Here is a 27,617-nt window from a genome sequence, read left to right as displayed (position 1 = left end):
GCACAATTTTAGGGGAAAAGAAGATAAATTATGTAGAGGTGGAGAAACACAACAGCTTAACATTAACTGAAGCAAAGGAACTGTCAGACTTAAAGGAAGAGAAGAAAAGAGCGTAAGACTCCTGTAGACATACCCTTGGGTTAAGGGAGTACTGTTGATGGAAGATAAATATCTGGCTAGTTGTATTTGTTAATAAATATAAGTATGTTTCATGTATACCAGAAGAGCTTTCCAATTCCACTCCTGGTCTAGGTAAAATACCAGCTTCAGTGTGGCATTCAATACAATTAGTTTCCAAAGTGAGGCATTTAAAACTCTGCTCCGTAACTAAATGCTGTGGCTTGTTTCATATATGCCAGAAATAACAGTAAGGAGCTAACTTCACCTATATGATCCTAAAGGGTTCTGAGTGTTCCCAACTCCCATTAATAACTACAGGCATTGAAGACCTCCAAGGAGGATTATTCTGCACTGGTCCGGTCCTGCAGGGAGCATACCAGGAAAGCCAAAGCTGCAACTGAACTCCAACTAGGTTCGAGCATCAAGGACAATAAAAAGTCCTTTTTCAGATATGTGGGGAGCCGGAGGAAAAGCAGGGGCAACATTGGACCCCTGCTGAACCAGATGGGGCAACTGACAACTGACGCCCAGGAAAAAGCCAACCTATTAAATAGGTACTTTGTGTCAGTCTTTCATCAGTCCCATGGGACGCCCATGCCTGCTCCGGGACAGGGAAGTCCAGGTGAGGGTGATCCCCTGCCCTCCATTAATGCTGACTTTGTGAAGGAACATCTTGAGAAGCTGGATACCTTGAAGTCAGCTGGCCCTGACAGTCTACACCCCAGGGTACTCAAGGAGCTAGCGAGCATCATAGCCCAGCCTCTAGCACGGATCTTTGAAAACTCTTGCCGCTCTGGTGTAGTGTCCAAAGACTGGAAGAAGGCCAATGTGGTGCCTATCTTCAAGAAAGGGAGGAAAGTGGATCCGGCTAGCTATAGGCCCATTAGCCTGACTTCTATCCCGGGGAAGATCTTAGAAAAGTTTATTAAGGAGGCCATCCTTAATGGACTGGCCGATGCCAACATCTTAAGGGATAGCCAGCACGGGTTTGTTGCGAGTAGGTCTTGCTTGACCAATCTCATTTCCTTCTATGACCAGGTGACTTATCACCTGGACAAGGGAGAAGAGATTGATGTCATGTATCTTGACTTCAAAAAAGCTTTCGATCTGGTATCCCATGATCACCTCTTGATGAAACTGGCCAGTTGTCGCCTTGGGTCCACCACGGTCCACTGGCTGGAAAATTGGCTCCATGGTTGGACCCAGAGGGTAGTAATTGATGAAAGTCACTCATCATGGTGTCCTGTGACCAGTGGTGTCCCCCAAGGCTCTGTCCTTGGACCCATACTGTTCAACATCTTCATTAATGATGTGGACACTGGAGTCAGAAGCGGACTGGCCAAGTTCGCCGATGACACCAAACTTTGGGGCAAAGCATCCACACCAGAAGACAGGCGGGTGATCCAGGCTGACCTGGACAGGCTCAGCAAGTGGGCGGACGAGAATCTGATGGTGTTCAACACCGATAAATGCAAGGTTCTCCAGCTTGGGAAGAAAAACCCACAGCATCCTTATAGGCTCGGCAGTGCTATGTTGGCTAACACTAAGGAAGAAAGAGACTTGGGGGTCATCATTGACCACAAGATGAACATGAGCCTGCAGTGCGATGCTGCGGCTAGTAAAGCGACCAAAACACTGGCTTGCATCCATAGATGCTTCTCAAGCAAATCCCGGGACGTCATTCTCCCCTTGTACTCGGCCTTGGTGAGGCCGCAGCTGGAGTACTGCGTCCAGTTTGGGGCTCCACAATTCAAAAAGGATATGGAGAAGCTTGAGAGAGTCCAGAGAAGAGCCACGCACATGATCAGAGGTCAGGGAAACAGACCCTACGATGACAGGCTGAGAGCCCTGGGGCTCTTTAGCCTGGAAAAGCGCAGGCTCAGGGGTGATCTGATGGCCACCTATAAGTTTATCAGGGGTGACCACCAGTATCTGGGGGTATGTTTGTTCACCAGAGCACCCCAAGGGATGATGACTAGGTCGAACGGTCATAAACTACTACAAGACCGTTTCAGGCTGGACATAAGGAAGAATTTCTTTACTGTCCGAGCCCCCGAGTTCTGGAACAGCCTGCCAGTGGAGGTGGTTCAAGCGCCTACATTGAACACCTTCAAGAGCAAACTGGATGCTTATCTTGCTGGGATCCTATGACCCCAGCTGACTTCCTGCCCTTCGGGCAGGGGGCTGGACTCGATGATCTTCCAAGGTCCCTTCCAGCCCTAATGTCTATGGAATTGTCGTGGAAACACACACAGAGTACTTTTGGGTCAGGTCAGCAGAAGCTTTTATTCAAAAGAAACTACAGCTGTAGGGGGAGTTCCAAAGTGACATGGATTTCCCAAGCACTTGGAAGGGGTCCCCCCCCAAGAGCAAAATCAGGAGGCTTATATACTTTTTAACAGTCGCTTACAACTCACGTGATCATATAGTGAAATTAGCATGAAAAGCGGCTATAATATTACTTCATTATTTCTTTGCTGTTATCAGGATGGGAATTATGGGGGAGATAGGGTTAGTTCACAAACCTCCTTCTTGCACCTGGAAATCTACTTTGTACATACTTTTTTTTTTTTTTCTACCTTCAAGGCCGTGGTGAGCGAAGCATTTGCAGAAGAGTTACAAAGAACAAACACTTGCCCTTATCTGTTCTACTGTACCGAGCCAGCAATTCTACACAAAGCGGTTATGTCATCTTATAACTAAAATAATCAAAGTTTAAGGCATATATTTTTTCTGATTCCACAGCCCCCCCCTTTGAGACTATTTAGTCTCACTTTAGCCTTAAATTTCCATTCTCATGAGCCCCTCTATTTCATCATGCAGCCTTTCATGTTTTCTTTCAATCTGCTCACACTTTTGTAACACCATTATTCTAGACTCTGCTGTGGGTTTTCTTGCCTTGCTAAAGCTTCCCCTGCTGGCTTTCACGCAGCAGAGGATCAGTTGCATTAAGACATAGAACATTATCAGAACTATCAAGACAACCAATATTCCATACAGGATTTTCTTGCCAAGGGCCCCGAAATCTGGGAGCCAGGAGGTTAGCCAAGACCACATTTCTTCTAGACCCCAGTCAGTATTTTCTGAGGCCACTTGATGTAGGACCCTTAACTGATTTCGGATTTTGCGAATGTCAGTTTCGATTCGCATGTCCTGATTGACATAGACACAACAGGTGGAGTTTACTAAGGCACATACTCCTCCCTGGGATACCAATAGGTAATCTAGGGCTATGCGGTGTTGTATAGTTACTTGTGAGATCTGGGAGATCTCTTTTTGCAGAGCCTGAATTGCATCCGCAGTGGCATTTCCCATAGCTTCCATTGTGGCTGAAATGTTAATTATGGCTAGTTCCAATTCTCTTACTCCAAGCCACGGTATGAAGGTTCTCACAAATCGATGGAACCTTGTGTTTCTGGTAGCTAAGGGGTTAACCGCCCTTTTCATGTGATGGTTGAAATTTTTTACTTGTTCCAGATATATTGCACTATGCATTTCGAAACCAGGGATAACACGTCCAAGAGTGCATGCCCCCACCCAATTCCAGGGCAAGATTTTATGAGCCCTGTTTCCGCAGAGCCAGTAAAGGCCTGGGGCAGAAAGGGTACTCAAATCTCGACAGTTGTTGTGCCCTATCCGGCACTTTCGATTGATATGCATCGTATAGGACGGTCCACGTTCAGCTGCTATCCTGCTGGACCGAGATATATTACAAGAAGTAAAATTGGAGTGAATGTAAAATTCTGATCTGTTTGCAATGAGAGCAACATGAGGTTCCTTAGAAAAGTTGTAGACCATGAATCCTGTACAATTGAGAGAGGGTACGTTACCCAACAGGATTCCACTGGTGCTACTAGGGCTATAATCTAGAGTAGTTAGGCAATGAGGGTAGTGTCCTACAGGTGTGGCTTTATTATAAGCTCCGGTGTTGTTGGATCTGTAACAGAAAGGCGCCTCTACTCTTGGGGAGATTATCCAGTTAGCAGGGGCGGCCCTCCATTCTTTAGGAGCGGACCGATGGGCAGCTAACGAGTAGTGTCTAACGAAGCCGCCGTTTATTGTTCCCCGTTGCTGGAGGGATATTGGTACTCCGATCATTGGGATTCCTTGGTGTAGGTGTGCTGGGCTGTGAGAGCATATCCAGCAGTCACTTTTATTTCCAGCTTGAGCCACCGCATGGGAGATCTGCAAATACAAATTTTTCTCCCACCCCCCTTGGGTGATACTGAGATACCCAAGTGTGATATATAAGGATATCAGTGCCATTTTTAGATACAGGAGGGACAAAGAATCTTAACAACAAACATAACCAGCACCAGTAAGAAAAAGAACACTACCAGCCAAACCCAGGATGGCAGCCAAAGTCTTTCTTCGTCCTCTGGGCTCAAGTTACCTAAAGGACTGATAATGTCGGCTCTTGGTCTTGATCGAGGTGGTGATCTTCCGAATGGGAGCATTCACTTTCTTCGAGGCCGAAGATGATATCTTCGTTCTTCAACTGATGAATCCGGCTGGGCTGAGGTGTTGGGTGCAGGGGAGAGGTTACTAGCACTTGCACCCTGATGCTCCTCACTTGCCTGAGTGAGGTCCTGAGGGTCTTTGTCCTTGGCCTCAGGGAAAGATCCCAACCTTGGTTGGAATACAGCTGCTTCGGGGTCCAATGGAGGTGATACCTTCTTGCAGTGTGAGGCGTGAGTCCACGTTTGGTGACCTTGGCAACGAACAGCAGAATTAGTGGTTAGAAGTACCTGGAAAGGTCCTTTCCATCTGGGTTGAAGTGCGTTTTTCCGTTGATAGACCTTTACGTAGATCCAATCCCCTGGTTCGAGGTTGTGACAGGGAACATCCGGTGGTTGAGGTAAGGCTTCTTGGACCTGTGAATGAACAGACCTGGCATACTTCATTAATGCCTTGCAATAATTTAGTACAGTTTCATCAGTTAATTGTAGGTCTGTTTGGTGAGGGGCAACAGGTGGTGTAGCTGGCATCCTCATGGGTCGTGCCATGAGTATTTCATAAGGGGTTAGGCCATGTTTTCTGTTAACAGTGTTTCTAATGTGCATAAGAGCAATGGGCAGTGCATCAGGCCATTTGAGGCCTGTTTCAGCACAAATCTTCGAAATGCGCGTTTTTAAATCAGAGTTTTTACGTTCTACAGCACCACTTGACTGTGGATGATAACTACAGTGTAGGTGTTGCTGTATGTTGAGTGCTTGGCAGATGTTTTTTACTATCTGTCCTGTGAAATGGGTGCCACGGTCACTATCTATTGTGAGGGGCAATCCAAATCTAGGGATGAATTCTTTGAGCAATTTCTTTGCTACAGTGATGGAATCAGCACGTACGCATGGGTAGGCTTCCACCCATCCAGAGAACACATCAATAATAACAAGAATGTACTCATAAGAACAGCACTTAGGTAGCTGCACAAAATCAATTTGCAGATTTACAAACGGTCCCCATGGAGGGGGATGGGCTGCGGGTGTCGTTTTTACCCGTTGCCCAATGTTGTGAGCTAAGCAGATGGGACAGGAGCTACAGTACTGTTGTGCCATGGAAGGAAAATTTGGGGCAAACCAATTTCTTTGTACTGTAGCAATCATTCCTCCTTTGCTCGTATGGGCCACAGAGTGGGTTAAACGAGCAAGATGTGGCAAAAGCTCTCTAGGCGCCACCAGGCGGCCGTCCGGGGAGCGCCAGAGAGAGTCGGGGTGCAGTGAACATCCTGCACGCAGCCAGTCATTTATTTCCTTTTTTGGGGCCTGATTTTGAAGAAGGGCCAGACTTGAAAGGCTAGCCAAAGGAGACTGGTTTGCTGAAAAACAAACAAAAACAGAGTTAGGAGCCTGTGGGCCAGAAAGGGCCGCATTTCTGGCAGAACGGTCTGCCAGATCATTTCCTCGTGTGACATCATCAAACCGTTTCTCATGAGCTTTACATTTAACAATAGCAATAGCAAGAGGCAATTGAACAGCTTCTAAGAGCGCTTTTACATAACAACCATGACTGATTTGGGTCCCTGATGAAGTGAGGAACCCTCTTTGTTTCCAGATTTGTCCAAAATCATGAACAACACCAAAAGCATACTTAGAGTCAGTATAAATGGTTGTGGTTTGATTTTTTGCAAGAATGCAATCACGTGTTAAAGCAATGAGTTCAGCAACTTGAGCAGAACGAGCTTGGGGTAAAGAATAGGCTTCCAAAACAGCATACTGAGTGCATACTGCATATCCCGCAACTAATTTGCCTGCATCATTTCTAAGACAGGAACCATCAACAAACAAAACAAGGTCAGAGTTCGGGATAGGAATGTCCTTGAGGTCAGTTCGAGGGGTTAACAATTGAGTTGTGATAGACAGGCAATCATGAGGCTCACCATCAGAGGCAATAGGCAGAAGTGACGCAGGATTCAGAATTGAACAGCGATTTAAGGTTACATTTGCAGCTGACAGTAGAAGTTTCTCATATTTAGTAAGACGGGAATTGGAAATGTGCTGAGTTTTGCCCTTGAGCAGAAGGGCCATCACAGCATGTGGAACTGCAACGGTTAAAGAGTGTCCCAAAACTAGAGAATCTGCCTTTTCAACCAACAAGGCAGCAGCTGCAACTGAACGGAGGCAAGGAGGAAGTCCCGCAGCTACGGGATCAAGGGCAGAGCTGTAATATGCAATTGGGCGATGCTTTTCACCATGCAGCTGAGTGAGTACTCCTAAAGCGATTCCTTCCCGTTCATGACAAAACAAGGTAAAGGGTTTCTTATAATTAGGAAGTCCAAGAGCAGGAGCAAGAGTGAGGGCTTGCTTAAAGACCACAAATGCTTGTTCGGCTTCAGGAGTCCAAGGGAGGGGTTCCGGGGTGGTATCATGAGTGAATGCTTGCAAGGGTTTTGCGAAAGCAGCATAACCCAGGATCCACTGTCTACAATAACCCGTTGTACCTAAGAATCCCCTCATCTGTTTTCTAGTCATAGGTTTGGGAATGTTGAGGATAGCTTCAACTCTACTAGGGGAAAGGTGTCGTTCTCCTGCTGAGATATCATGCCCTAAATAATGTACCTTAGACTTGCAGAGCTGCAATTTAGATTTTGAGGCCTTGTGGCCTTTCTGAGCTAAAGCTGTGAGGAGTGTCAAAGTATCTTGCTCACAGGCCTCTAAAGTGGGTGAGGCTAACAATAGATCATCAACGTACTGAACAAGGGTGGACCCCCCTTTGAACGTGATAGGATCCAAATCTTTTTTTAGGATCTGGGAAAACAGGGTTGGGGACTCTGTATATCCCTGAGGGAGTCTTGTCCAGGTATATTGAAATCCCTGATAAGTAAATGCAAACAGATACTGGCTATCCTTATGAACGGGGATAGAGAAAAAAGCAGAACAAAGATCCACTACTGTGAAATATGTAGCATCTGAAGGGATACAGGAAAGAATAGTGGCAGGGTTAGGGACCACGGGGAAAGCGGGTAACACAGCAGCATTTACAGCTCGAAGATCTTGCACAAAGCGATACGTATCTTTACCAGGTTTTTTGACAGGTAGGATAGGTGTGTTGCAAGGGGAGCGTATTGGGACAATAATCCCATGCTCAAGGAGTGAGGAAACGACAGGCTTGATCCCTTCCTCAGCTTCCTTTGAGATGGGGTACTGTGGGACACGAGGAAGTGGCTTGGCAGGGTTCAGGATGATACGCACTGGTTCAGCACTCAGCATGTGCCCCACTTCATTCGCATGGGTGGACCACAGCTGTGGAGGTACTCGTGCCAACAGTTCCTCTTGCAAGAAGGAAGTGTCAGGATCAGAGTACTCCTGGGTTAGCAAAGCCACAAGCTCGGTTTCCCTATGTTCCGGTACCTCAAGGTAAACACCATCTGGGCTACAATAAATCACGCATCCCAGTTTACACAGCAAGTCCTTACCAAGAAGGTTGACAGGTGCACAGGGGCTAAGAAGAAAGGCATGATTCTCAGACAAAGGGCCAATAGAGATGGAGACAGGTTCAGAGACGGGATGTGGGATAGGTTGTCCGCCTATACCGACAGCATTTACAGTTTCAGGAGAATAAGGTAGAAAAGGAAACTCAGCAGCCTTTAGCGTGGAGCGGGACGCTCCGGTGTCGACAAGACAGGAGACAGGTTTACCAGAAATAAGGCATTCAACAAACGGACCAGATTGGTCAGTAGCAAGCAAAGGAGCAATGATGTCACTGTCCCTCAGGCTGTCCTATTCAACACTGGGAAAATTGACAGGAAGTGGAGGTGGGGGCTGGGGGCTGGGTCCTTGGCCGGGGCAGTTGGGGCATTCTGATTTCCAATGTCCTTCTTGCTTGCAATAATGACATTGGTTCCCATAGCCTGGGTTTTGTGGGCTCAAGGATCTATCTCTTCCCCTGAATCTACCCGGGCCTCCCCTTCCCCGTCCTCGTCCCCTTCCTCTACCTGGACCCTGCAACTGAGAAATCTGTAAGGCCATTAACTTAAACTCGGCACTGTCTTTAGACCGTTCCAATTTGTTATGAAAATGGTTAGCCGCAGCAAGGACTTCGGTCAAATCTTTAGTTTCCCAGCCAATAATTACTGTTTGAATTTTCTCAGCAATTTTAGGGTTAAGTCCCTGGATGAATGCTGCCACTATTGCTTGTTTAGCATTTCCGACTGGGTTATCCATTCCTGAGTATCGTTCAAATGCCTGTTTGAGGCGTTCTAAATAGTCACTGGGGTGTTCATTTTTGTTTTGTTTACAGGTATTTATTTTGGTCCAGTCTGCCTTTTTTGGGCAAATTGTGAGAACTGCCTGAACCAAAGCATTTCTCTTGTCAATAAAGTCTTGGCCAATCCCTGGGTTTTGATCTGGCCAAGTACAGGCAGCGTACAGACGTAGCATAGTCTCCTTGGGCAAAATGGATCGCATGAGCTGATTAATGTCAGCCCATGTTGGATTATAACAATTTATAACAGTCTGCAATTCTTCCTGAAATTTTTCTGGGTCTTCCCTGATTTTTGGGAACTTTTGAGTTAAATTGTAGAGATCACCTGGAGTCCAGGGTGCATGCACAGTTACTATATTTTGTCCATTGGTGCCAACGCCTGGCATTTGTCTTAGGGGGTAAACTTGTGCAGTTCGGGATCTCAGATTGATGGGAGATCTTTCCATGCCTATTCCCATTCTTCTAAATACACCTGTGGTGGGTTGTGACCCAGGAGTAAATTGCCACACTGGTGATGATTGAGTGGCAGATATGGTGGATGAGTCCGGACTATTAAGCTCCGTGGATGGATTTACTGAAGGAGCTTCCGCTAATGGGTCACTAGCCTGGGCTGCAGCCTGATGTTGAACCGGTTGTTGCTGATGTGGGAGTCCCAGGAGAGCGGGGTTCGAACAAAGGTCAAGGATATCCTCTGCTGGCTCCGGTGGTGGGGGCGCCCCGGGCAATGCTGGATACATTGGAGCGGTGGCCAGCGTGTAATTTGGGGGAGCAGCCAATTTCTCCCGAACAGCTTTTAACTGCTGTTTTAATTTTTCTTGAGAGTCTTTTAGGCTCCTAGTTTGAGATTCTGTCCGCCTTTTGGACATCTCATCATACCAATAAAAGAACGCGTCCCACTGGTTTTGTGGTGTTTTGGATCCACGGGACTCTAACGCCCCTCTCAAGTGCACTATTTTATCCTGATCAAATGTTCCTTCCTGTGGAAAATGTTTCACAGGATCATCCCTAGTATACCAGTTCCACTTATCCAGGTACTTGCAAGTCTCGGGAGAATAGTGTGTGTACATAAAGTACGCCGGAGTCCCCTTAGGGGGGACAGGAACCTGTTTAGACTGACTTGTTCCCATTTTCAGTCACACAGGGAGACGTAGGAGAGGCTTATTTAGGATGTCCGGGCCGCTCAGTGCCTTGCCCCGCAGTTTTTCACTGCCCAGACAAAAGGCTTCTGACCCGACACCGGCTCATAAAATGGAAATGGGGAGGGAAACACTAGAGGGATCCTTTCACTCCTGCTTTCGGCAGAAGCTACTGGGACGAGGGGTTTGGAAAAGACAAAATCACTCAGACGCCCTGTCCACTGGGTCACGAGGTTCCAGTTGGGTCCCCTTGCTTTCAAAACTGCCCTGTCAGGCAGAATTGGGGCGGCTGAACCCAACCGTAGTCTCAGTCCTGGTCAGTGGCTCATATTTCTAAATACACACACACATTCATTCAATAAGCCCTGTCCACTGGGTCACGAGGTTCCAGTTGGGCCCCCTTGCTTTCAAAACTGCCCTGTCAGGCAGAATTGGGGCGGCTGAGCCCAACCGTAGTCTCAGTCCTGGTCAGTGGCTCATATTTCTAAATACACACACACATGCACATTTATTCAGTCAGCCAGACCTCCTACCCCACACCGCCTTAGTTAATTAACTACAAGCCTGATGTGCTGTTGGATGAAGGTGCCTCAAACAGTTTCTCCCTAAAACGTACGTTACCAGACACAAAATGGGATCCTTTACCAGACAGAAAATTTTAGCCGGCAGTGAGGTTCAGACTGACCTGTTTTAACAAGGTTCAGATCCAGTTACCACGGCCAAGTTGGGAGCCTACAGGCAGTCCTCCTCCGAAACCCCAATAGAGATTTTGAATTAGGTCTCTTACCTCTCAAGTTTGGTGCCTCAGGGTTCGGGGGGGGGGGGGGTAGCCTGCGGTCCTCCTTCCTCAGCCTGTGTTCTGGATCCGAGTCACGGCACCAGGAATTGTCGTGGAAACACACACAGAGTACTTTTGGGTCAGGTCAGCAGAAGCTTTTATTCAAAAGAAACTACAGCTGTAGGGGGAGTTCCAAAGTGACATGGATTTCCCAAGCACTTGGAAGGGGTCCCCCCCCAAGAGCAAAATCAGGAGGCTTATATACTTTTTAACAGTCGCTTACAACTCACGTGATCATATAGTGAAATTAGCATGAAAAGCGGCTATAATATTACTTCATTATTTCTTTGCTGTTATCAGGATGGGAATTATGGGGGAGATAGGGTTAGTTCACAAACCTCCTTCTTGCACCTGGAAATCTACTTTGTACATACTTTTTTTTTTTTTTTTACCTTCAAGGCCGCGGTGAGCGAAGCATTTGCAGAAGAGTTACAAAGAACAAACACTTGCCCTTATCTGTTCTACTGTACCGAGCCAGCAATTCTACACAAAGCGGTTATGTCATCTTATAACTAAAATAATCAAAGTTTAAGGCATATATTTTTTCTGATTCCACAAAATCTATGAAAGACACTGAACACTGGATGAGAAGGCTGGGATCAAGTCTCAAGTACCTGAAGTAATATAATCATCAGTGTGTGGCCTGATGATTCGACAAAAAAGTCTATAAACTTTTTTGTAGTATGGACTCTTAGTCTTTTAATTGCCTGTCAGAGTTGAACCATGATCAGGCTAGACTCTGCAGGTACTATTGCAATACAAAAAGAGTTGTTATAGCCATTATAATTATGCAGGTATTTCTTTACCCTGTATAGACCCAATTTATTGCCCAATTAAATTATTGGGTGAATCAAATGTGATAGCTGGTAGGGGTGAATCAGGTTCTAAGTTCCCATATTCCCCTACGACTCCCCTTCTGTACTGTGGTGGGAAAAGCATAAAGTGCTGCATGTAAAATATAATTCCTTATATAGAGAAAAATGATCTTTGAAACAAATCTACTCTTCCTCCCAATCCCAAACTTTGTTAATTTATACAGTGTCATGAAGATATAGAGTATTTTACAAGGGAGAAAAGGCATAACCCTGCCTTGAACTTCATAATGTAAACTTAGATTTAGCACACAAAGTAATAATGAAGCAATTATGGAAATGATGGATAAATTATAAATAAGATTTTGTGATTATTACTGATGCATCGTGTGATTCTCTGATAGTTTTTCCAATCATAATTACAACTTTGCCTATTTCCTGAGCAGAGATGTTCAGGATAAAAGTGATAGTAAAGGAATAATAATAACAACACATTAACTGTATCATGAATTGAACAATTAAGTTGCAGTGCATAATTATGCAAGTGGTTTACAGTGATGCATATTATGCAGCTTGTTCTCCTTTGATTTTTTTTTTCCCGCCTCCCCTCTCCTTTTTCGGGAGGTGTTTGGTTGAGGGGAGGAGTCCACACTGATATATTCCCCTGCTACATAAGCTGCTGCTTAAAAATTGTAAAGGAAATGAGTAACAATTATGTATCTAAGACACAAATTCAAGTGGCAGTTGGTCTCTAATAATATACTATGTGGAAAATGGCAGTCAAACCAGATCAGAGAGAGGTAATACCTAAACTGTCAAATCTTTGCCTGCTTCTGCAAATTGTTGTGTTATTTATTGAACAGTGCAACTAACTTGTAGCACCCAGGAGCTCCAATTTTGGAGGACACCATTTTGGTACATGCTGTATAAACATGGAACAGAAAGATAGTCCCCGTTCCAAGGAACTTGCAGTCTTAAGAGGGATATGTACAAGTAGGTAGGAGAGTACAAGGAAGCAATGAAATAGTATTGGTCAAGGTGGTGGGCACTGGTGTGTGCCCAGGACCACCCTAATTGTTGTCAGATCTTTTAGATGTGACTGTGCTTCTATTGCTAAATTTCTTTTCAGTGCTGGCAGTTCAGAAGGTGTTTAGACTCAAGGGAGAAAATCTATCTGGGAGACATACCATATGAAGATTTTGTAAATATTGGAAAGTTACCAGATGCTGGAATAGCAGCATTCTTACTTTCTCTTTAGTCCATAGCTGCTTTGATTAAAAAAAGGAGGAAGGAGTTTGTATTCTCTTGTTTTTTCAGTGAGGTGCTATTTCCCTCCCCCCCCCCCCCCCAATGTACTAGAGTTTGCACATCTTGGAGCAGTTCCTTAGTGAAGAGGTTTTTTTCTGTTATTTCAGCCTCCTTTGGTACTTTAGAGCACATTTTTATAAAGCTGTTAGTAGACGGAAAGTCAATAACTTCTGAGTGTAAATACAGCTTTAACAATGGTGGCATTAAAATTGTATATGCATAAATGAGACAAAGTAGGTGGATTCAAGGAGCTTGAAGAGATGAGTGCAAGTATACTGGATGAACCTCTTAGAATGAACAGCTAGTAGGAAAGTCCAATTACTATAGGTAGCTAAAGTCTTTCCTTTGCTTTTGTGGCTCCTTGTCTTGTGACATTGTTTGGGGACTGCTTAACCATATGTATGAGAGTAAATTCTTAAGTTACTTTTAAAGAAAAAAATTATTCACAGTAGCAGATTGGAGAGTGCTAAGAAGCATGACTTTTTCTTTTTCAACTTGTTCAACTGATAAATTTCTGCTTTTCCAGATGCTTTAATGTGTTATATAACAAAGGGTTCAAAGGTTGTTTTATTTCCTAAAAGTGTACAGAAACTGCTAATTTTGTTTTACCTGAGTGTTCAGAAGAGCATGAGGTGTATTTAGTGGTGAAATTGATTGTTCATGTACCTGTATATATCTTTCAAGCCATGTGGGATCAACTTCTAAGTAAAGACAATCTAAATATTGACTTACCAACCAACTTATTAACATGTAGACCAGGGGTCAGCAACCGCCAACCCATGTGCCAGAGCATGGCACATGAAGGCATTTTGCTTGGCTCCCACACCTCAGGGCAGATGGCAGGGAAGGAGCTGAAGCTACACTGCCACAACAAGGATCAGGCCCCTTGCAGTTCTAAAAATCATCCCCTGCATCTGGGGAAACTTGCAGGAGTCAACCTGCCTGGAGTGCAAGGGACAGTCCTCACCCTATAACTATGTTTGATCCAAGCCCAAGAAGTCTGTATTTATTCCTTTATACCATTCCTCTAGGAAAGCTCCTATCTAGTGCCTCTCCTTATCTTGTGATTTGTAAGCTGGCAGGGGTCCCTTCAACCTACACTTCCACAAAGTTGTGGTGAGCACTGACCCCCTCAGCTACATTTACTCAACTTTTGTTTCTTTTACGGTATCAGTCCCCTTATGAACCTTACAGTTTTAGAAGGCAGGGCCAGTGCACACAAATCTGACTTCCTTGGCCTCTTACATTCAAAATAAAAGCAGTTAAAACATACTGTTATCACAGCACAAAAATTTTCTCACTCACTTGCCTATGCCTACCAATGGTGATATGCAGATAAAGGGCACAGTACCTGCAATCTAGGGGTGGGCAGTTGTTTGGACTGGAAAACCACTTAAGGAGTTTTTGTGAGCTGTTGAGGGCCAATGGGGGGTGATGTTGACCCAGCCTTGGCCTCCCAACACAGCTGTTTACACCACCTGGTGGGGAGATGCCAATTGATCCTATCCTGCCTTGGACCCATCTGCCTTGCACTCACCCCCTTGCTGGGGGGGTGGTGGATAGAGCAGGTGGGTGGGGGCTCCACAAAGACCAGCTGGGGACTCCCATAAGCAGGGTGTGCTTGGCTGGGTGGATGGGATGTGGCCACAGGTGGCCAAGAAGTAGTGTTTGGGAGTGGGATGGATAGGTAAGGCCGGGGCCTGTGCCTGCAGAACTGGTACCCATCACAGAGATGTGCAAGGAGTGGATCATGGCTCTACTCCAGGCCCCAGACCTGCACTGTCATCTCTTCTTTAAATTGGTCCTTTGTCCTTAATCATTGAGTTCAACTAGTAAAATAGGCCAAAATGAGGAATTTTTTCCTAGCCTTGTCTGCAGGTGGATTGCAGTCAAAAGCTGGCTTAGCAGTCCAGCAAATTCTAGGTACTTACTATTGACAGCTACCAGTTCAGTGACTTGATCTTTAAGGAAAATAAGATTAAATAATATAGCTTTTGCTGCCAAAATTTTAAAGTAATATAATTGATTTGTAGTAATTTGAGGTCTTTTTGAAGTCATCATAGTTCCTCTTTTAATTAAATCTCATTAAAACATATTTGCCTGTTATTACGAGTTATAGGCTTTCTTTATCCACTCTGTTTATAATCAAATCTAAATTCAGAGCCCAGTGTTCTTCCAAACTCACGGAGTTTTTGGATGCCTTTTTCATTTCTAAAAATGTTCTGAATTACTTGAGTCTGTTTTTGTGATTAGCTATAGCAGATCCTATTATATTTCCTGAAACAGATATTCTGTATTTAAATAAATAGCTCTAGTCTAGAGTATGAGTAATAACTGTTTCAGTCAGGCATTGCAAAAGATCATATGCTGACTTGAAAAATTTACCAGGCATCTCCTAGACAAAAAAGATTGAACATGAAGTGCCTTAACTGATCTGAAACTATGGCAGATGGTGGGTTCCTCAGTAGTGAGGCACAGATAGTAAGTTGCAGATTGAGGGAGCAAATAGCTATGCTTTTCTCTATTAAATAACAACATTAGGAGCCACTGTGTTTACTAAGGGAAGCTTGTGACCTCGGGGAGATACAGGTGAAAAAAAAAATTCTGGTAGTGGTCATTCATTCTGAGCTTCAAAAAGAAAGTTTGATATTCCTGCTGTGGTATGCATTTTTAGTTACAGAAATCATTATAATAGATTTATAATATACTTTTTGCACCAGCCCTATAGGGATGGCCAAGGGGAAAACTGGAGACTCCGTGTTGCATGCATATTCACGCGTGCACGTAGAGGGCAGGAGAGGTGCACATTTCAGATTCTTTCAGCTGCCATGGTGATGCAAAGCAACTCTGAACCCAGCTTAACTGCCCAGTACAGCAAGGAGTCAGTGTGTACTGATGGATTTGGTCCAAAAGTTGTGTGTAACCTTATAGATTCATAGATTGTGAAGCTGGAAGGGATCTCGGAAGATCATCAGGTCAGTTCCCTCCACAAGGCAGGAAAGACAGCTGGGGTCTGGTGACCCCAGCAAGGTGACTGTCCAGTCTCCTCTTGAAGATTTCCAGGGCAGGCAATTGCACCACCTCTTGAGGGAGCTTATTTCACAGTCTGGACACTCAAACTGTGAAGAAATTTTTCCTAGTGTTGAGCCTGAAATAGTCTTCCAGGAGTTTGTGGCCATTACTGCTGGTTTTCCCCAAGAGTGCTCTGGTGAAGAGTTGTTCACCAAGCCCTGGATGTACTCCCCTGATGTAGCAGTAAGCTGCTACCAAGTCCCCTCTCAGCCTTCTCTTTTTCAGCCTGAAGAATCCCAGATCCCTCAGCCTTTTCCTTGTATGGCTTGCTGTGCAAGTCTTTGATCATACGGGTGGCCCTTATCTGTACTCTCTCAAGCTTCACCATGTCCTTGTTGAAGTGCAGCACCCAGAACTGGACACAGTATTCCAGCTGCGGAGTACAATATAGTTTGGTGCCATATAGTTTCAAATGGCTAAAAATATCACGTGGATCTGTTTGGGCTTCTTGTTTTATAGTTCCTGTATGACTCTTCAAACATTATTAATAATAAATGCAGTTCCTGGGCAAAAACTGTTATGATGCCATGTAGAATGAAAATATGTATTGGTAATTTGGGATCCAAAAAAAAGATAGTATCTCATTTTCTCTATCCCCAAAAGAGGCACTGTAAACCCAGGAAATTGGTGGGTTTTTTTTAAGGCATGTGTGTGGTATTCCCTTTAAAGTAGAAATGAGTACTGTATTTTCTTGTATACGGTACTCACCTTTGTCCCAAAATAGCCTTCCAAAATTGGGCTGCGTGTCTTAATTGGAAAAGATAATTTTCTGTCCACAGTATGAGCTTGGAGATGCTGTAAGGTGGCTGATGCTGTGTTTCCTTCTCTTCCCTCCAGCAGCTGCATGGATGGAGAGGTGGAATCCATCAGGGGCATATTTTGGTGTATGGGGAGGGAAGTGGGGGAGAGGAGATGCACAGTGGTGCAGTTGTATCCTGCTTTGATTGTTGTGCCACAAAAAGTTCGAAACCAAATGTCCACCAGCAGCAGTCACTTCTATACAGGCAGCACTAATGAAGTCAGTTGACTTTGTAGCTCATCACATACCTGATTTCTACTAATAGCTCGTCACTCCATAGGTGTTAATGACCCTTTCTCCTTTGTAATTGTTTTGATATACCGCTAATCAAGTTATCCTTTCTCTGACCATTCTACTGTTTGTTAGCTACTCTTGGTCTCTCTTCTTATTTCTTAGCCTTGCAGGCAGTTTTTCACCTCTTTTTAGAAGTTCTAGATCTGCCCATAGAGTCCAGGCTTCAGCAGCAGCTACAATTCCAGGTTTTGGCAGAGCAATCAAGAGCTGCTTGACAGTTCACCTGTGAAAGAGTTAAAACAGTAGCTTTTGCCTGGTCAGGAAAGGGAGGGGGTGAGTGAGCAAAAATTTAGGCTCTATCTCTGCTTTGTGTGGACCTAACTCGGAAAATCTTTTTTCTTCATGTTGCCTTTCCAAAGTAAGGTGCATGTCTTTATTTGGTGGTGTATGCTATGCAAGAAAATACAGTATATAGCATTAACTTGAAAACTGGATCAATTCTTTCTCAAGCCATTTGTGAATAATACCTCATATGATATGATCAATTCTGCGGTTCAGAGAAATGGGAGTAGGAATGCAGCTAGTGTGGTAGCAAGTGTAGCTGTTAGTAATAACAATAGAGACTTGCACATTCAGAATTCCCCATTTTGTGTGTTCAGTAACTCACTAAAATCACTGGATCTCTACAAACTTCTTTTAATAGTGCATCATTTCTTCTGCTGAGTATGATATAATCAGTCGATGCAGCATTCGTTCTGTATGGTACATTGATTATAACAAATGTCTATGAATTATTAAAATCTTTTTGAGATTGATCTAGAGACTTGCATTGCTGTAAGCAAATCATTAAGTGTCTCTGAGCCTCGGTTTGCTTGACTGTACCATAACTTTACAGAATCATGTGCTGGGTCTAACCTATCAGGGCATGGGATGATGCCCCTAATTCCCTGTGACTACTTCCATCATGGGAGGAAAAGCAAGCTCTGCCGAACCTCTGGGCTTCCACTCACCCAGGTAGAGCTGTGGCTCTGTGTGCAGGCTTCCACTCCCACTGCTCCAGGCACTGTAGCTCCACTTGCACAGCATGTAGCATGTGATGTCCCATGTATAGCCTTAGGGTAACTTATTTCCTCTCCAGAACATCAGGGAAACTTACTGCAAGGCTGTGATTCTGAGTCATTGTGCCTCCTGGGCTACTCTGAGCAGCACTGTTTGGAGCTTTTTATTGGACAGGTCATGTTTCATAGTATGGAGGGAAGGGTAGTATAGGGAAAATATCTAAGACCCTTGGATTAAAGTTATACATACAAGCAACTGCTGCAGCGTCCTTAGCCTGACGAAGGGTTTTTGAACCCGAAAGCTTGCTTAATAACTATTCTCCAACATTTGGGTTGGTCTAATAAAAGATATCAAATTCACCCAAGGAACCTTGTCTGCCTACATACAAGTAAACCATTCTAGTTAATGCTTACTAATAGTTTATAAATCAAACCAACTCTAGTTCGTAAAGATGATGACAGCAGTCATATAGTAACTTTTGTTGTTGAAGTTCCACTTGCTACCTGGCAGCATTTGGTGGTCTAACAGTGGACATACCACCAATTTGCCAGGTCTTTAGTTCTGATACCATGTGGTAGATCCAATTTGTTATAACCAGTGGTTATACATATGATTTAACACATGGCATGATAAGGGGCATAACAGGCTCCAAAGTAATTTTTCTCTGGACTTTTTATTTCCCTATGAATTTATGGTGAGGCTAAATGAATTACAGTCATGGTATTAGATATAACCAAACATGACTACTAAGAAAACAAGTCTCCAACATATTAAGAATAGTTTTTTAAAAATAGATATCATCCTGGTGCTGTTTCAGATGCATTTTAGTAGACAAATGGCTGTTAACCTAATAATTGTACAGAATTTAAGCAATTCTGACAATGGAGTAGCACTATAAATTTTCCCGTAGGGTCTTACAGTATATTCTGTAGCTTGTGAAAGATAATTAACCAGAATATTAATAAAATGAAGGTGTTAATGTAATGTAATGAAACATTTTCCCAAACAGCTGGTATATTCTAGGACTTCAGAATCAGTGATGCCTGAGCATTAGCTTTTTTTTCCTCTCCAGTTTTACACATGATCATCTGACTGCTTCACAACTAGTCTAAAAACAATCTTTTGTTCCACAGGATCAGGAAATCTTCTTGGAGTTATGAAACATCATATAGAGATTCAAATACTTAGCCTGCAGCAGAATGGCAAAATGATCACTGAAGGTATTATTTCTGGACAGTTAGTATCTAATAAATGTTTATAGTGATAATCAAGGCATTTTTTTTGTGTATGATGTTGCTGCCAAAGTATGTAATTGCACTTATTTGCTCCAGTTATTGGAAAAATAAATCATTCTAAGAGGGAAAGAGGAGTAGATATGAAAATTACCATATCTGAGTTGGTAGGAAACCTTGGAGCTTTCTGCCATCCGTTGTGGTGCCAGATCACCTGTCTGGGGTCTTGTGAACCCAGCATTCATTCCTGCCTGTGGCAGGAGGTCAGGCTAGATGATCTGTTCAGGTCCCTCCTGACCCTAGCTACTATGAAACTGTGAGATAATCTCCATCAGAGAATGTGAAAGAACTGGCACATAATTGATGGTCTGGTAACAAGGTTCTTAATGCATCTAGTAAGTTGTGGGTGGTGCTGCACGATTGGAGAACAGCAAATATAGTACCTATTTTTAAAAAGGGAAAAAAGATCTAGACAGTTGCACACCTGTTAGTCATATCTCAATAATAATCAGAGCTTTAAAACAAAATTTGAAGGGGAAAATACAGACAGGAAGACAAATTTAAATATTGGATAAAAATGTTTCAAAGGTAGATCATGCCAGACTAACCAAATATGTTACTTTCATAAGAAACTGTATTTTTTAGATGAATGAAATTTTCTGCATTTCCTTTATCTGAACGTCAATAAAAGTTTGATGTGGTACCACAGCAAATGGGAATTAATAGAGGAATTATAATGTAGATAAGAAATGGACTAAAGGGGGAAGCGATAGCATATTGTGTGAGATAAGGCAATTAGCAGGCTGAGAGAAATGTTACAAGTGGAGTTCTTGAGGTTTTAGGCCCAAACTCATTTAATACTGGTATTTTTCAGTGACACAAGAAGTATACTGATGACTCAGAGTTGGGAGGCACTGTTAACAGAGAGGATAGTTGGAATATCCCCAGCTCATGCAGGAAGGTCTGGATGATCTTGACGATTGGAGTATTAGAAATGGGATGAAACTGAATAGTACAAAATCCTAGACTTAAGCCTATGAGAACTGCCAAAGTCTATCATAAATTGGAAGCTCTTCCTTTGCAAGTGATAAATGAGAGACCCATGTGTGTTAGCCTATCACAAGGTGACTGAGAGCCAACCCTGTGGTATGTTAGTGAAAAGGGCAAATTCCATACTAAAATGGATTGAACGAGAAACTTAAGGGATGGATAGGGAACTAAACTATTAATGCCACTGTACAAAGAACTGATCCCTCGCCTAGAATGTTGCATACAATTTTGGTCCACCAGCATTCAAGAAATATTAACTAAGTTGGAACAAATGCAGAAAAGGGTTACTAGAATGTTTGAGGAGTGGAGATCCTCTTTCCTTTTTTTTTAAAGAGGAAATGAAGAGCTTGGCTTGTTAAGCCTTGTAAAATGAAGGCTGATAAGGGGGATCTGCAAATACATAAGGGAGGAAGAAGAGCTATTTAAAGGGCAGTGACCTGAGAATAAGTGGGTACAAACCAGTTGGACTTCAGTTAGAAGGGACCTCTTGGTCCTGTGTAAGAAACTACAATATATAATCCCTAACATAAACTGGTCAAGCTCTGTCTTAAATTTAAGTAATTGGTAATAGAGGCAACAGAAATCTCTTATTGGAGGTTGTTTGATTTTATGGTTTGTTTCTTTAAAACAAAAAACAAAACAAAAATCTTATCCCTCTGAGGGTGAGAGAGTGTATCCATTGTTTGCTTGACTAGACTGATAAATGATCTGTGCGAATAGTAAATGTCCTTTTTTAGCTGTGCAGAATTCTTTAACTTGTTTATATTAGTAGAGCTACTAACTCTAATCAGTCCTCATGTTTCTAAAACAATGAATGGACATGATATACAAGGACTTTTCCTGCCCCAAACAGCTTGTTTTGGGATTATGACAAAATATAAGCAGGTAAAATGAACAAGGTGATACATGGGGAAAGAGGGTGTGACAGTAACATAGATAAGCCATTTCTTGCCATTGTGCCAGCTGTAATCATGAATTTCAGGACGACATTCTCGTATACACTTTGTCACAGAGCACTGAGGTACACTGCTCATAAAGAAGGGAAAGCTGCTAGAGTGAATAGCCCTAGCAGTGAATAATGGGCCCAGCTGTGGGTTGCCAGGGCAACTGGAGCTAACTGGTCAGCTGACTGAAAGGGGCAGGGCCTGGCTCCCTTATAAACCCTAGGGGCTGTGACCAGAGGGAGTTCTCTGCCAGCAGCCAAGGAGGAAGGAGCTCTCTGTCATTGAAGAAAGGAGAAGCCTGATGCAGGAGCAGCGTCTGACACTGCTGCGAGATGAAGAATCCCTGGAAGGCTTGAACGTGGTTATAGTCGGGCGGCTTCAGTTTAAGTTATAGCCAAGGGGCATGAGTTTGTGTTACTATTTAATACCGGTGGTTTGGGTGAGGCTATTAGGGGTTGGAGGAGGCCTCATAGGAGTCCCACAGCAGTGTGGGGACCCCAGTGCCAGTGAGGGCGCAGCATTTAGGGAGCATTGACCCCAGCCCCGGAGAGGGGGCAGCCTTACTGAGAAGGCCCGGAGAGAGGGTGTGGACCTGGACCGAACAACGTCTATTCCAGCTGTGCGGCTTGGGGCATGGTAAAGGGGTGGTTGGAGCCACCCATAGCCCATAAAGCTAGGGTGCCCTGAAACACCCACTCTAGAACGGGGCCCACAAAGGGGTCCAGGAGCCCATGGGGCTTGGAGCACAGCTAAACAGTGTCTAAGAATACGTGAAGGCAGCCTCCCTAATATATTGGAACATCAAAGACGTGGCGGGCGAGAATTTGAGGGTGCCTTTGGGCCAACTTGGCACGGGAAGGGGGCCTTGAAGAGAGCACGGCCCTCCTGCAGGACCCCACCATGACACACTTTATTGGATTGAAAGAATCTTTTGAATAAATGAGTTCTGTAGATCTCTGGCCTTAGAACATTTTGAGTTAAAATAGCAAGTTAAACAATTTAGATTGGAATGTGCCTGTAAACAGTATCCTTTTGTTGTGGGTAAACTATCCTTTAAATGCATTTTGCTAAACACCGCTTCTCTAAACAGCAGAGTTTTTATTGACTTGGTAATTTGGTTGCATCTTACTAAAAGTGTGTGTGTGTGTGTGTGTGTGTTTACATTTAAGTGGAAGGCAAGGTAGAGATCCACCTTACATACTAAGTCAGGGGTGGGCAAAATGTGGCCCAGGGGCTGGATGCAGCCTGCTAGGCCATTCTGTTCAGCCCGTGGGGCCCCTAAAAAAATGTAGAAAATTAATATTAATCTGCCCTGGGCTGCCTGTCTTGTGGCCCTTGATGGCTTACCAAAACTCAGTAAGTGGCCCTCTGCCCAAAATAATTGCCTGCCCCTGTACTAAGTGAATCAGAGATGCATAAGCTTTTGTGAACAAGAACATTTTTACAGATGTGGTGTGACCTTCACCCTCACCCACATAGATTCATAGATTGTAAGGCCGGAAGGGACCTCAGAACGTCATTGTGTCCAGCCCCCTGCACCAAGTAGGAAAGATAACTGGGGGTCAGGTGACCCCAGCAAGGTGACTGTCCAGTCTCCTTCTGAAGATTTCCAGGGTAGGCGATTGCACCACCTCTGGAGGGAGCTTATTCCACTGTCCAGACACCTTGACTGTGAAGAAGTACATGAAATGAGCTCTCTTACCAAAATTTATGCATCTGTGATTCACTTAGTCTGGATGTCTATCCTGCCTTCTGTCTGACTTCAGACTAATACAGCCAACTACCGCTCCATTCACATTTCAAGTAGTATTTAGATGTCTAGGAAATACTTGCCCAGTACAGTGTGCTACAGAATAGAAAGTAGAAACCAGGCAATTAAGTCTGTTTGTTTGTGAAGTAGATTGCCAGACCACCGAGGACAAATTGTAATGTCTATTTATCAGTCTAGCCAGCAATAAGGGTTTGGGAAAAGCAGTTCTTTTAACAGACTAGCTTTTGACATCTAAAAAGAGGTGGTGTGAATTCTAAGACGGGTGGGCAAAATATGCCTACAGACCAGATCTGGCCCCCCAAGTGATTTTGTATTCAGCCTGTAGCTACCCCCACAATGCTTCGCATGGGGCTGAGCCCTGCCCAGGGCAGCCCATGCTGTGCTTCCATCCACACCTGGCCTGCGCCCACTGACTGCACCGCCCTGGCCAGTGTGCACAGCTTCCCAGTGGCTGCAATAAGCAGCCACCTGTGGGCAGCCAAGTGGGTGGAAGGCAGCTTGGAGCTTGAGCCCCTGTGTGCTGGGGTAGGGGCTGCCTGACTGCAGTGTGTCCCCCCACCATCTCATCCCACCCTGCTCCCGCCTGAAGTGGCACAGCAGGGGCATGAGGAAAAGGAGGACCCACTGCTGGAGGTAGGGGGACCAAGCACTACCTGGGCAGCTGCAGCAGCTGTGGCAGCAGCCTTGCTGGGAAGCTGAGCACACTGGCTGGGGCTGAGAGGAGCATGATCTGTATCCGCACTAAACTAACTGGGTGAGCCCTGCTGCCTGTGGCTTCTGCACCCCCTCTCCCCATATCCCCAGCTGGCTCCCAGGACCTAGCATGTAGGCAGCTCCTTCACCACACACATACCCATCCTCTCTCATACACAGTATGCAAGAATAAGACTATTGTGAGCTATTATGCAATCCCTTCTATGTACACTACTTGAAGGAACATAAATCAGAACAAAAATTATTTTTTAACTCAAATTGAAATAGGTTCTGGTAGATATTTGATTTTTAATATATGATTTGTTTTTATCTATAATTTGTTAAAGTGATATTTTCTGAAAGATTTTGTGTGTGTGTACAGCCCTTGACAGCTCTGCAAAGCTTGTTAAATGACCTGCCAGCCAAAATAATTTTCCATCCCTGATCTAAGGTGTTAGCTGTTTGAATCTGAATACTTTGAGTGAATGGGTTGTTCAGTCTTTAATTTCCAATAGGCAATTGTTATTCTAGGAATACTAGACAATATTGGATGGCTGTCTGCTTAACATGGGTCAAGAATGAGTAACAAGATCTTGTAGATAAGAGGTGTCGAGCTCCTCCATGGACTGGATGTGGCTTGTCTGGATCAGGCCCCAGGCTCCCTGGGTGTGCCAGAGCTAGTGTACAGAGCCAGGCTGGTGGGGTGCAACCTGCAGCCCACACTTTGGACCCCCTGACTTGGATGCAGGAATCAGGTCCAGCCTGCACTCTGTGTGCAGAGCAAGCCCTGGATCTAGCATGTGCTGCATGAAACACATGGATTGGACCAGATGAGTCCTTCCCTTTGGCATCTGGACTGGACTGGACCACACAGGCCCCATGCTGTGGCTGACATGTGGTTTGCATTGGACTCTGACTGTATTGCATCAACCACACCACACTGGCCCCATGCTCTGGCTGTGGTACATAGCCGCATCGCTCTGGCATGCAGACTGGCCAGCCAAGCCCCATGTTCTGCCTCTGGTTCTGTTGTATCAGCTGCACCACTCTGATTCTGGCACATGGACCAAACTGGATTGGCCCTGGAACCAGTGAACAGGGTTAGTCAACACAAGCACACAGCCCAGATACAACTCCTGTACTGCGTTCAGCCTGTGTGCAGCATGCAGTTGCGGCCTAATGTGGCACATGAGGTTGGTGTAGAGACCTATAGGCTGGATGCCATCCGTGGGCTGTATGTTTGATACCCCTGCTGTAGATAAATACTGAAGTGTGCAGTCAGAGCATGCTGTGTGAGCAAGCTTATACAGCCTTTTGATGCTATAGTGTACTTGCTGGCTCTAGGTTTTTTCTCTTAAACAAAGCTTTTTGTTCTGTGCTAGTGCTCTTAAAAACACATATTGTGCACATTTAAATGAAGAGTTAAATTCTTGTAATATGGCCTTCATATGCAGGGGTAGCTGAAGTGACAGATTCATTTAATGTACAAAGGTTCTATTGTGCAAAGCCAGGGTCTTAGTGTTCAGTTTTTTGTTGGAAATGTCACCTGATAGTGCCAGCCTTTGCTTGATCTGCCATCAGAAATGAGCAGAATATATTTAATGTTAACATCTTTTTCAGAAGGCAATAATTCCCTTGGTAAATGACAGGGTTGTGAGCATAGGATGGATAATCTCATTGCTTCCACATCCAGAGGCTGAATGCTATGAGAAAAAAAACTACCTAGAAAAAAAATACCTAGAAAGAGGTTTTCCTGTTCCTTTTTAAGAAAAGAATAGCAAAATATAACATGGAGGGTGTACCTCTAAACTTTTGAGTAATAATATACTATCCCACAATATAAAATAACCTAAGTACTAGAGCACTTGGACACTCCTCATTTCTTTTAGTCAATAATGAATCCTCATCTTTGGGATTTATTTTTTATCGTTTTTGTTTTTGGTGGTTTCCTTGTCATTCCCAGGCAGAATGCATTTGAACTACCACTCCTCCTTTTTTAAGCAACTGAGTTCTAGTTCAGCATAGTGTATGTTAAATGACTTTCTTTCCCATTGTATTTTTGGATTTCTTTTTATAGAGAGAGGTTTGTTTTTGTTTTTATTCAATTTCCTCTTATACCCAGAGCTTTCAAGTAAATATAGTAGTTTCTGACTATCCAACTATTTACTGGAATCTGATTAGTTTATCCTCATTCTGAATTTCAAAAGGACTACATTTGACATACTTTTGCAGTAGCATTAGGGCAAGATAACCACTCTTGCATAAGCTCTTTTAGAGCATGCGTTCTCAAAGATGAGTGAAGTGCTTTGATATGTAACAAATATCAGGTCGTCTTATGGGGTCTGTGTTATACTGAATAAAAAACAGCAGTACTGTGCAGAACCCATAAAAAATCTAGAAAATCAGCACAGTGGTTTTTTTGAGAATTAAGGTGGTTTGTTTATTTGGACTGATACATAAAGTCACAATATGTATTTTTGCTATTCTTGCTCCATAAGCTGGTGAAATGATGCATTCTAAAACACTTTTTGTATAAAGGAAAAAGCTATTCTGTTTTCGTGCTAATCACCTGCAGGTTACCTGCAAAAACTGGGATTTCAGCATTGGTATAGCTAACTTGAGGTAGTTGATCACATTTTTCTTTCTCTTGTGGAGACAAGGGGTGTACAGAGTCACCTTGAGGAACAGTATTTTTATGTGTAGGTCATCCAGAAAGCAGGTAGTTTACCTGAATGAAAATAAAATATTTGCAATATTGGTGTCTTTTTTTCCCTTTTTCTCACATATTACTTTTGCGTTGAACTAGATGACTCCCTGAGGGTCCCTTCCAATCTTACTTTTCTATAATTCTGTGAACTTCCAAGGAAAAACTGATAAAAGCAGTTTACTCTTTTTTTTAAACCAGAAGCAAGGGCCAATTTATCTACCATACCTAGCAAATGTAAAAGGGCTCCAGATGGAAGCTGAAGAAATCAGTTACCATTAGGGGTGCATGGATAAAGATTTTCTTGCCCAGTACTGATAGCTGACGATTAACCAACCATATCGGCCAATGCCAGTCCAATAGCCAATATTTAGTAATAGTGCAAGGCATTTTAAACTACTGACATAAATAAACCTCCTTTTGGTTTCTTTTGCATTTATCACACCCCTTCCCCGCTTCTGCCTGCTCTGGCTCTTGGTGAGGAAGACAGTGACCACCTTATTTCCATGCACGTCACCCCCTCACCCATGGCTTTTACTCCCCACGCAGCCCATACTGCCATCCTGGGCAAGGTGGACCCTTGTGCAGACGGCAGCACCAGGCGTGTTTGGAGCCCCAGAGCATGCTGCTACCTCAGCGCTGGCAGGCCCTACGTGTACGAGCTCCCTTGGCTGCTGGGGAGAAGCCACTTTTGCAAATGCATCCTGTGCCTGACAGAGCAGAATGTTCCTCACATGGTGCCTTACCCCACCTGCGCACAGCCCAACATCTCCACAGCAGCCTCGACACTCAGGCCCCTGCTGCGTGTGCAGCACTGCCATGGCAGCAGCAGCAGGAGCCGATAACACTCCCTTTGTTGCTGAGCGTGGCACCCTGTGACCACTCCCTGGAGCCCCTTCCCACTGTTCACCAAGACCTGTAGTCTGCCATAGCTTATGCTGGCGATGGGGTGCAGGGACCAGATTATGCTTGCCAGGGTGCTCCGGGCATGCAGCTGTAATTATCAGATTAATTATCAACCAAAAAAGTCCTTTCTTCTTTTATCGGTGCCGATCTGATAGCCAACCAATATATCGGTGCACCGCTAGTTGCCATGAACATATTTTTTCTGTTTAAAAAAATATATGGGGGGGGGGGAGGCGGGA

At 44.1% G+C, this 27,617-nt stretch overlaps 2 protein-coding genes across 5 annotated transcripts in view; one reads left to right on the top strand and one right to left on the bottom strand.

Moving 5' to 3' along the window:
- The window catches only part of PIP4K2A (phosphatidylinositol-5-phosphate 4-kinase type 2 alpha), a 220,035-nt gene that overhangs the window by 92,736 nt on the left and 99,682 nt on the right, over positions 1 to 27,617 (top strand). The window contains exon 2 of one of the 3 annotated variants that reach the window (XM_019497701.2): positions 19,212 to 19,298. The exons of the other annotated variants lie outside the window; for them this stretch is intronic. The gene's annotated coding sequence lies outside the window, so the exon portion shown is untranslated. The remainder of the gene's footprint in view (positions 1 to 19,211; positions 19,299 to 27,617) is intronic. 3 annotated transcript variants of the gene reach the window in all.
- On the bottom strand, positions 2,386 to 11,347 carry LOC132250942 (uncharacterized). 2 transcript variants are annotated; one of them, XM_059729072.1, is made up of 2 exons: positions 10,744 to 11,347; positions 2,386 to 5,010 (listed from the first exon to the last, which is right to left on the bottom strand). In XM_059729072.1, exon 2 carries the CDS (start codon positions 4,384 to 4,386, stop codon positions 2,902 to 2,904), a length of 1,485 nt encoding a protein of 494 aa, XP_059585055.1. In that variant the 5' UTR covers positions 4,387 to 5,010; positions 10,744 to 11,347; the 3' UTR covers positions 2,386 to 2,901. The 2 variants fall into 2 exon arrangements, with proteins under 2 accessions (XP_059585055.1, XP_059585054.1); XM_059729071.1 differs by having other exon boundaries at positions 2,386 to 4,994.

The sequence above is a fragment of the Alligator mississippiensis genome, chromosome 5 (assembly GCF_030867095.1).
Source record: "Alligator mississippiensis isolate rAllMis1 chromosome 5, rAllMis1, whole genome shotgun sequence".
In the NCBI taxonomy this organism is placed as follows: domain Eukaryota; kingdom Metazoa; phylum Chordata; order Crocodylia; family Alligatoridae; genus Alligator; species Alligator mississippiensis.
Note: the sequence above shows the minus strand (reverse complement) of the source record. Positions and strands in the feature narration are given on the sequence as shown.

What these genes read in the sequence shown, in the direction of transcription:
- LOC132250942 (XM_059729072.1), bottom strand. Translation starts at nt 4,386, where the DNA reads ATGGCACTGATATCCTTATATATCACACTTGGGTATCTCAGTATCACC.